At 44.8% G+C, this 10,934-nt stretch overlaps 1 protein-coding gene across 1 annotated transcript; it reads right to left on the minus strand.

Moving 5' to 3' along the window:
• Positions 1–3,026: 3,026 nt before the first annotated feature.
• On the minus strand, positions 3,027–10,386 carry LOC135533381 (acid-sensing ion channel 2-like; the record flags this gene model as incomplete). Its single annotated transcript, XM_064960722.1, has 2 exons — positions 10,132–10,386; positions 3,027–3,638 (listed from the first exon to the last, which is right to left on the minus strand). Coding segments are annotated over exons 1-2 (867 nt in total), but the record flags the coding sequence as incomplete, so codon positions are not given.
• Positions 10,387–10,934: the final 548 nt, after the last annotated feature.

Here is a 10,934-nt window from a genome sequence, read left to right on the forward strand (position 1 = left end):
GTTCAGTAGGGTGAGGCCGGCTGCTGCAGGCTGTTCTAGTGCCCTCGCCAATTCATTGATATATATGTTGAAGAGGGTGAGGCTCAAGCTGAATCCCTGTCTCACCCCACGGCCCCGTGGAATGAAATTTGAGTGTTTTTTAGCTCATTTTAACTTCACACTTGTTGTTTGTGTACATGGATTTTATAATATCATATGTTTTTCCCCCAACACCACTTTCCATCAATTTGTATAGCAGACCCTCATGCCAAATTGAGTCAATAGCTTTTTTTTTAAGTCAACGAAGCATGAGAAGACTTTGCCTTTGTTTTGGTTTGTTTGTTTGTCAAGGGTGTGCAGGGTGAATACGTGGTCTGTCGTACAGTATTTTGGTAAAAACCCATTTGACATTTGCTCAGGACATTGCTTTCACTGAGGAAATGTAGGAGTCTGCTGTTAATGATAATGCAGAGGATTTTCCAAAGAAAAGCTGTCGATGCGTATCGCACAGCAGTTATTGGGGTCGAATTTGTCTCCACCTCTGTGATTTTGGTGTGATCAGACCCTTCAAAAACATTGAGGAAGATGTCAGAGCTGAGGATGATGTTAAAAGAGTTTAAGTATAGCCAATTAAGAATTCATGGTCTGTATTTTTCATCTCTCTCTCTCTGGTGATTTGGAACAGAGAATCAATGAATATGTCCAGTCCAATATGGACAGGAAGGGCTGAGAGTAAAGTATGTGTTAAAGGTGATTGATAGATAAGGGCTGAACCTGAAAGAGACAGAGGAAGGTGGCAGTGTGAGTGTCCCTATTCATTCAACAACAGTCAATATCCTGGACCTGCTCTCTGTCTGTCTGTCTGTCTCGTCTGTCTGTCTGTCTGTCTGTCTGTCTGTCTGTCTGTCTGTCTGTCTGTCTGTCTGTCTGTCTGTCTGTCTGTCTGTCTGTCTCGTCTGTCTGTCTGTCTGTCTGTCTGTCTGTCTGTCTGTCTGTCTGTCTGTCTCGTCTGTCTCGTCTGTCTCGTCTGTCTCGTCTGTCTGTCTCGTCTGTCTGTCTGTCTGTCTGTCTGTCTGTCTGTCTGTCTGTCTGTCTGTCTGTCTGTCTGTCTCGTCTGTCTCGTCTGTCTCGTCTGTCTGTCTGTCTGTCTGTCTGTCTGTCTGTCTGTCTGTCTGTCTGTCTGCACACATGTGTGAGTGCATGACTTCCTGCCTCTCCTTCGTCTGTGATTAAAAAACTCACACCAACAGCTCTCTACTCTTTGAGGCCAAGTGGCATCTTCTTGACTCTCCAAACCAACCATTACATTTTCCCAAAGTAGCATAGGGTTCCCATTTGTCTTAAAATGGGCACCATTTTGGTTAGTTACTAGTCTTACCGGCCACATTAATGGCTTTCAACTGTGGGAACAAACTAGTTAGTCAGACAAAATGGGCCCCAAATACAATATATATATTTCTTTATCAGAGTTGAGTCGACATTAAAAATAAATGCAGTACATTTTAGGCTGACGAAGTACTTTCCAAACCATGTGTTTGTTGCATTATTTAGTTAAATGACCACATCCTATCCTGAGTCAACGTCTAGCTTTCTTTTTAAATTAATATCTCACGTTGTGGATACCACTAAAACTAAAACCACATCACACGCTGGTTTTACAGCCCTCAAACTGTGCTTTTAATCATAAAATGGAAACTAAACCGTTACGTTACTCCATAGTGAGTCTCTCGATGACTTCACTGGATGATAGATAGCAATTAATGGAACTGGAGATTGCCAATAGTGTTAATGCTGTACAAATCAATCAGCTGGGGGGGGGGAGGGGAGGGGGGGGGAGAGAGAGAGAGAGAGAATTCATGAGCCATGATGCGGAGGTAGAGATGAATAAATCAAAAGCCTTATCTTCATTAGAGTCTACATTGGAGAGCTTTGGGTTTATGTTCACAAATTGATTCAGCATGTTGGAGGAGGTGTGCAGGTATGTGTGTCTGTGTTTTCAGCATTCCCTTGATTGCAAATATGCTTACTGATCCCAGATCTGTTTATGTTGTATAACCAATGGCTGTTGTCATGCCAACATGTTTAAGATCTGTGCCCAGTACCACAGTCCATTAGTTAGTAATAGACATCCAGATGTAGGGTCTTAATTTGATCACCCGGGTTGCAGGATAACTTTTCTGAGATGCAGGAAATGTAAAACGTTTACTGTTTCTGAAGTTTGTCATTTCCACTTTGAAATTTAAGACTTGATTTTCCCTTACGAAATATGTATCAACCCTTTCAAAAATGTCCATGAATTATAATCCACGTAACAATTCACATTTCAATTCACAATTTTCCTGTTGTAGCAAACTGGCTCAAATTAAGATCCTACATAGTATCTGAAAAATCTTCTTTAAATGAGGAAATCTGAATGAAATACGCTATGGATATCACTTTGTTGACCTGTAGTTTGTGTGTGTGTGTGTGTTTGTGTGTGTGTGTGTATGTGTGTGTGCGCGTGTGTGTGTGTGTGTGTGTGTGTGTGTGTGTTGGATCTGTCAGGGTAATCTGAGCCTATACTGCAAGAAATTTGAGGAACTGACTTTTTTTGGAAAGGTGACACGTTGAAAGGCAATGTTTGTCTATGGATATTGCATGGCCGTGTGGTCGATTTTATACACCGGTCAGTAATGGGTGTGGCTGAAATAATCGAATCCGCTAATTTGAAGGAGTTTCCACCTTTTGTATATAGAATAATCATAAAAACACTTTTGTATATAGAAAAAAACACTAAACACTAAACTAACAATCTAAACTCGCAATAAAAAATAAAACTTTGTTGGCTGATTACTAACACTTTCTAATAAATTCCAAGCCCAGAACTCTTAAAAACATAACCAATAATTACGCAATAAGGTCTTCATAACAACCAATAATGTTTTCATAACAACATTGTTATGAAAATTAATAAATAGCAATAGGCTAAAACTTGTTGCAGCAACACCACAAATAAACTCTTATTTCAGATGTAAAACCAAACAGTGTTTCACTGTCCAGAGACTCACGGTGCTGAAGTTGCGTGGCCCGCACACCTCTCCCTGGAAGCGGCAGTAAAGCAGCATCTCCTCCATCTGGTGACCGAGGCGGTCCAGGAGCTGCAGCATGGACGGCTGAGACTCCAAGGGAGGAGGCAGAAAGTGGTTGAAGTCCAGGATCCGAGACAGCGGTGACCACGGCGGTTCGTTGCTGTTGCTGCTGCTGCTGTCACGGTCGGTCCCGGGTGTGAGCATGTCCCTGGCACCGGGGGACACTTGCCAGTTCCTCCCTAGAAGTCCTAACCATCTTCCCGCGCTGAATATGTCCGGTTTCTTCATGCGACGCGGTATGAGGAGGTTCTGGTTGCAGATGGTCACCGCGGGGAAAACAAGACGTTTGGCGTACACCATATGCGCCTTGGTGTGCACGGGCGAAGAGAGGAGGTACCGGACTCGGTTTGAGGACCAGGTGAAGAGGAGAGCGACAGCTGTGAGCAAAGCCAGCAGCCAGGCGAGCCTCCGGGGGTAGGAGCCGCTCAGAAATACATGTCTCAGTCCATGGAAGGTAGTATGTTTCAAGAACAGCTTCCCTGCTTCCGCGAGAGAGTCCGGCGTTCTGCTGGCTTTTGCTACTGAATCGCACTGACACATATTTGGAGATACAGGTAGTGCGCCGGATCGAGACCGACCCGACAACCGCAGCTGGCATCAGTCCCGGTCCTGCATTCAGAGTGGAGTCAAAGCGCCAATCCAGACGGTTCTGTTTTCTGTCTATCAATTAGTTCTTGTTGGGAGAGCGATCCAGGGCACATCTATGAGCCCGTCAGAGCCCGTCAGAGCGTGCGCTCTATTCTCCCTCATGCACTGAGTATTCTCTCTGTCTCTCTCTCTCTCTCTCTGGTTGTAGGAGGTTGCCTGTGAGGGGGTAATCTGTCTTCTGTCACAATACAGGCAGAGAGAACGCTCCCTATTCATGGGGTAGGTTAGGTAAGGTAGTCAAGTTGTTCAAGATGATTTCGAGTCTCGTGTCGCTGCCGTTTAACCAACTCATTCTAAATCCGGAGAAAAAAAAACGGTCATAAAAAATATGAAAACATTGCAAAGGACACACAGTAGCCTAAACTATTTTTTATGCCCGTTTGTTTCTCCGTAATCCAACGAAAAATAATAAATAAATAATCAGCTAACCAAAACAAATCACATCAGACTCAATGAATGGCCTCTCTGTCCACAACCCAATGTGCTGTTTCTTTTGCTTGGTTACATTTCCTTGTTTTACATCACCATCACCAAATGTCTCTGGTGCATCACTCTCTCTCTCTCTCTCTCAGGTGCATCTCTCTCTCTCTCTCTCTGGTGCATCTCTCTCTCTCTCTCTCTCTCGGCCTCTCTCTCTCTGTTACATCTCTCTCTCTCCCTCTCTCTCTCTCTCTCTCGGTCTCTCTCTCTCTGTCACATCTCTCTCTCTCTCTCGCTCTCTCTCTGTTACATCTCTCTCTCTCTCTTTCGGTCTCTGGTGCATCTCTCTCTCTCTCTCGGTCTCTAGTGCATCTCTCTCTCTCTCTCTCTCTCTCTCTCTCTCTCTCTCGGTCTCTGGTGCATCTCTCTCTCTCTCTTAGTCTCTGGTGCATCTCTCTCTCTCTCTCTCTCTGGTGCATCTCTCTCTCTCTCTCTCGGTTTCTGGTGCATCTCTCTCTCTCTCTCTGTCACATCTCTCTCTCTCGGTTTCTGGTGCATCTCTCTCTCTCTCTCTCTCTCTGGTGCATCTCTCTCTCTCTCTCTCTCTCTCTCTCGGTCTCTCTCTCTCTCTCTCTCTCTCTCGGTCTCTCTCTCTCTCTCTCGGTCTCTGGTGCATCTCTCTATCTCTCTCTCTCTCTCTCTCTCTCTCTCTCCCTCTTCTCTCTCTGTCTCTCTCTCTCTCTCTCTCTGTCTTTGGTGCATCTCTCTCTCTCTGTCTCTCTCTCTCTCTCTCCCTCTCGGTCTCTGGTGCATCTCTCTATCTCTCTCTCTCTCTCTCCCTCTTCTCTCTCTCTCTCTCTCTCTCTCTCTCTCTCTCAATTCAATTCAATTCAATTCAAGGGGCTTTATTGGCATGGGAAACATGTGTTTACATTGCCAAAGCAAGTAAGGTAAACAATAAAAATTAACAGTAGACATCACACATACAGAAGTTTCAAAACAATAAAGACATTGAAAATGTCATATTATATATATATATATATATATATATATATATATACAGTGTTTTTACAAGGTACAAATTTGAAAGGACACAAGATAAAATAAATAAGCATAGATATGGGTTGTATTTACAATGGTGTTTGTTCCTCACTGGTTGCCCTTTTCTCGTGGCAACAGGTCACAAATCTTGCTGCTCTGATGGCACACTGTGGAATTTCACCCAGTAGATATGGGAGTTTTTCAAAATTGGATTTGTTTTCGAATTCTTTGTGGATCTGTGTAATCTGAGGGAAATATGTCTCTCTAATATGGTCATACATTGGGCAGGAGGTTAGGAAGTGCAGCTCAGTTTCCACCTCATTTTGTGGGCAGTGAGCACATAGCCTGTCTTCTCTTGAGAGCCATGTCTGCCTACGGCGGCCTTTCTCAATAGCAAGGCTATGCTCGCTGAGTCTGTACATAGTCAAAGCTTTCCTTAATTTTGGGTCAGTCACAGTGGTCAGGTATTCTGCCGCTGTGTACTCTCTGTGTAGGGCCAAATAGCATTCTAGTTTGCTCTGTTTTTTTGTTAATTCTTTCCAATGTGTCAAGTAATTATCTTTTGTTTTCTCATGATTTGGTTGGGTCTAATTGTGCTGCTGTCATGGGGCTCTGTAGGGTGTGTTTGTGAACAGAGCCCCAGGACCAGCTTGCTTGGGGACTCTTCTCCAGGTTCATCTCTCTGTAGGTGATGGCTTTGTTGTGGAAGGTTTGGGAATCGCTTCCTTTTAGGTGGTTATAGAATTTAACAGCTCTTTTCTGGATTTTGATAATTAGTGGGTATCGGCCTAATTCTGCTCTGCATGCACTATTTGGTGTTCTACGTTGTACACGGAGGATATTTTTGCAGAATTCTGCGTGCAGAGTCTCAATTTGGTGTTTGTCCCATTTTGTAAAGTCTTGGTTGGTGAGCGGACCCCAGACCTCACAACCATAAAGGGCAATGGGCTCTATGACTGATTCAAGTATTTTTAGCCAAATCCTAATTGGTATGTTGAAATTTATGTTCCTTTTGATGGCATAGAATGCCCTTCTTGCCTTGTCTCTCAGATCGTTCACAGCTTTGTGGAAGTTACCTGTGGCGCTGATGTTTAGGCCAAGGTATGTATAGTTTTGTGTGCTCTAGGGCAACAGTGTCTAGATGGAATTTGTATTTGTGGTCCTGGTGACTGGACCTTTTTTTGGAACACCATTATTTTGGTCTTACTGAGATTTACTGTCAGGGCCCAGGTCTGACAGAATCTGTGCATAAGATCTAGGTGCTGCTGTAGGCCCTCCTTGGTTGGTGACAGAAGCACCAGATCATCAGCAAACAGCAGACATTTGACTTCAGATTCTAGTAGGGTGAGGCCGGGTGCTGCAGACTTTTCTAGTGCCCGTGCCAGTTCGTTGATATATATGTTGAAGAGGGTGGGGCTTAAGCTGCATCCCTGTCTAACCCACGACCCTGTGTGAAGAAATTTGTGTGTTTTTGCCAATTTTAACCGCACACTTGTTGTTTGTGTACATGGATTTTATGATGTCGTATGTTTTACCCCCAACACCACTTTCCATCAGTTTGTATAGCAGACCCTCATGCCAAATTGAGTCGAAGGCTTTTTGAAATCAACAAAGCATGAGAAGACTTTGCCTTTGTTTTGGTTTGTTTGGTTGTCAATTAGGGTGTGCAGGGTGAATACATGGTCTGTTGTACGGTAATTTGGTAAAAAGCCAATTTGACATTTGCTCAGTACATTGTTTTCATTGAGGAAGTGCACGAGTCTGCTGTTAATGATAATGCAGAGGATTTTCCCAAGGTTACTGTTGACGCATATTCCACGGTAGTTATTGGGGTCAAATTTGTCTCCATTTTTGTGGATTGGGGTGATCAGTCCTTGGTTCCAAATATTGGGGAAGATGCCAGAGCTAAGGATGATGTTAAAGAGTTTTAGTATAGCCAATTGGAATTTGTTGTCTGTATATTTGATCATTTCATTGAGGATACCATCAACACCACAGGCCTTTTTGGGTTGGAGGGTTTTTATTTTGTCCTGTAACTCATTCAATGTAATTGGAGAATCCAGTGGGTTCTGGTAGTCTTTAATAGTTGATTCTAAGATCTGTATTTGATCATGTATATGTTTTTGCTCTTTATTCTTTGTTATAGAGCCAAAAAGATTGGAGAAGTGATTTACCCATACATCTCCATTTTGGATAGATAATTCTTCGTGTTGTTGTTTGTTTAGTGTTTTCCAATTTTCCCAGAAGTGGTTAGAGTCTATGGATTCTTCAATTACATTGAGCTGATTTCTGACATGCTGTTCCTTCTTTTTCCGTAGTGTATTTCTGTATTGTTTTAGTGATTCACCATAGTGAAGGCGTAGACTCAGGTTTTCCGGGTCTCTATGTTTTTGGTTGGACAGGTTTCTCAATTTCTTTCTTAGATTTTTGCATTCTTCATCAAACCATTTGTCATTGTTGTTAATTTTCTTCGGTTTTCTATTTGAGATTTTTAGATTTGATAGGAAGCTGAGAGGTCAAATATACTGTTAAGATTTTCTACTGCCAAGTTTACACCTTCACTATTACAGTGGAACGTTTTACCCAGGAAATTGTCTAAAAGGGATTGAATTTGTTGTTGCCTAATTGTTTTTTGGTAGGTTTCCAAACTGCATTCCTTCCATCTATAGCATTTCTTAATGTTACTCAGTTCCTTTGGCTTTGATGCCTCATGATTGAGTATTGCTCTGTTTAGGTAGACTGTGATTTTGCTGTGGTCTGATAGGGGTGTCAGTGGGCTGACTGTGAACGCTCTGAGAGACTCTGGGTTGAGGTCAGTGATAAAGTAGTCTACAGTACTACTGCCAAGAGATGAGCTATAGGTGTACCTACCATAGGAGTCCCCTCGAAGCCTACCATTGACTATGTACATACCCAGCGTGCGACAGAGCTGCAGGAGTTGTGACCCGTTTTTGTTGGTTATGTTGTCATAGTTGTGCCTAGGGGGCATACGGGAGGGGAATGCTGTCACCTCCAGGCAGGTGTTTGTCCCCCTGTGTGCTGAGGGTGTCAGGTTCTTGTCCGGTTCTGGCATTTAGGTCGCCACAGACTAGTACATGTCCCTGGGCCTGGAAGTGATTGATTTCCCCCTCCAGGATGGAGAAGCTGTCTTCATTAAAATATGGGGATTCTAGTGGGGGGATATAGGTAGCACACAGGAGGACATTTTCTCTGTTAGGATAATTTCCTTTTGAATTTCTAGCCAAATGTAGAATGTTCCTGTTTTGATTAATTTAATGGAGTGAGTTAGGTCTGCTCTATACCAAATTAGCATACCCCCGAGTCCTTCCCTGTTTCACACCTGGTAGTTTGGTGGATGGGACTACCAGCTCTCTGTAACCTAGAGGGCATCCAGTGGGTCTGTCTCCTCTATACCAGGTTTCTTGCAGGATGACAATGTCTGTATTACCGATTTCTTTGGTGAAGTCCGGGTTTCTGCTCTTCAGGCCAAAGGCAGATGACCTCAGGCCTTGGATATTCCAGGATGAAATAGTAAAGGCTTTTGTTCCATAAAGTGTCCAATGTTGTTGGTTGTGGTTTGGCCTCAGGCCAGTAAGTGTGAGCAGAGTCTGCTGAGCATCTGGTACATGCCATTGGCTTGGGCGAGTGTGAGCGTGGGGGTTGGGACTGTTTGCCCGCTCACTACCTGGGCGTATGTGTGGCTTCCATGTTGAGGCCCTCTTTGCGGGGGTGGGGTGCATGGGGTGGGCAGGAGTGGCATAGGTCTGATCTGAGGGGGCCTAAATGGGGTGTGGGCATGGTTGACGTGGGGGTGTTGATTGGTGGGGGTAGGGGTGTGGATGTGTCTGGGTGTGCGGTGGTCTGGGTGTAATTCCTCTTGGCGTGGGTCCTCTATGTGTAGGTCCGGGGGGGGTCCTGCAGGTCTGGGAGGGTGTCTCGCTGGTCTGGGTGGGGTGTCTATTGATCTGTTGCTCCTGTGTGAAGTGTTGGGGATACGTTTGAGAGCGATGTCCTTTAGAGTTCGGGCAAAGATGGGCACTGCTGCCTTGTAGAGGTGGACCTGGTCATAGAGGCTGTTCAAGTCCAGGGTGGAGTGGTGGGCCAGGAAAACGTTTGGTTTTGAGGCACAGTCACGGGAAATACTTGCGTTTACCCGCTGTATTGTGGCAGGGTGGAAGTCTTTTCGTGGTAGCAGGGTGGAGATAACCACTTGTGCGTTGGGGAATGTAGAAGAAGCCTTTTCAATCACTCCCTTCAGTGCTGTGGCCACTCTTTCCTGTTGTGCCCTCAGGTCGTTTGTGCCTGTGTGTATTATTATGTGGCTGGGTGAGCCTAGTTTGGCCTCAGACAGAAGGTCTAGGGCGCTCTGGGTGTTTGGACACCAGAGTTTAGATACACTGTGTTTGGGAAAAAGTTTTTTTTCTTCTATATATTTCCCATTTGAGTCCATAAGTAGTACGATCTGTGTCTTGTGTTTGTCCTCAGTGGGTGTGGGGGGGTTATCAGAAGGGCTATCAGGGTGGCTGACAGGGGGGGTGCTCAGAGGGGGTGAGAGCCGGCGGGCTTGGGGTTCTTCATTTGTCTGTTCTGCTGTGGTGTCGAGACTTTTGTTGGGTGCTGAGGTGGGCTGTTCTGCTTGCTCCTCTGTGGGGGTGGCCACCTCTCTAGTGGGTTGTTCTCTGTCACACGCCGTCCCCCTCAACCTCTCCTCCATCCCCCTCAACCTCTCCTCCACCAGCAGTCTGATACTCTCCTCTAGTGCTCTGTTCTGCTCCTCTTTCTCCTGTTGTATTTGTCTCACCACTGTCCAAAGTGCAGATATGTCTCTGTCCACCTCCAGCTCTCCTGGTCTGGTTAAGGGGCTGTTGTTGTGCTGGGCTGTTGTCTGGGTCTGTGCTGACTGAAGTGTAATCACCTGCTGTTCCAGCTCCACCTGCCTTATCTCCAGCTGGGTGAATTTGTCCTTCATTTCAATGAGGGAGTGATAATCTGTGTTGGGGGGTTGACTCTCCGCTGGGGGTTGCTCGTCTGTGGGGTTACATAGTGAAGAGGTCTGGTCTGACCCGCTGGGTGTGAGGGTATCTTTATCAAGGGAGAGCTTCTCCTGCTGGGCTAATTCTTTGATTAGGTGAAAGTCCAGCTGAAACTGTTTGGGGTTACTTTGTACCATCACTGTTCCGGACTTATAGATATTAATATTACTTGACTCAGAGTCCTCGTTATCAAGTATTCTGAGTTTCCAGCCCTCGTTAACCCCCCCTCTCTTAACAAAGGGGTAGTGTGCTAATATAGCACTGTGCCATGCCAGGGGATGGTTTGTGTGGAAGATAAGGTTGCTGATGTTCCCATTTTTGTAATAGTCAGCAAAAAGTGTCTCTTGATTTTCCATAAGGAGCTTCATTTTGTAATCTTTTCTTGACTTATCATTCTTTACATGCAAAGGGTACTGTATTTTAATTACCTCTGAACAGCGGGAGGGAGCCTCTAAGGCCTCTCCATTTGGTTGGGGTAGACTGTGTGACTCTCCTGCCATTGTTGGGCTAATGGGCTTTGACACCTCTCACTTGACACGTCAGTACTAGTTGAAGCTGTATCAAGCTTGGCAGAATTATGTTAGAATTCAGTCCTTATAAAGTAATGTTTTGTATTTTTCTTCTTGGCTTTTGGCTTTTAAAATATAGTTTCGGACTAAGCATTACTCACTCAGTTCCAGGTTGG

Source organism: Oncorhynchus masou, unplaced genomic scaffold, assembly GCF_036934945.1.
Source record: "Oncorhynchus masou masou isolate Uvic2021 unplaced genomic scaffold, UVic_Omas_1.1 unplaced_scaffold_2349, whole genome shotgun sequence".
In the NCBI taxonomy this organism is placed as follows: domain Eukaryota; kingdom Metazoa; phylum Chordata; class Actinopteri; order Salmoniformes; family Salmonidae; genus Oncorhynchus; species Oncorhynchus masou.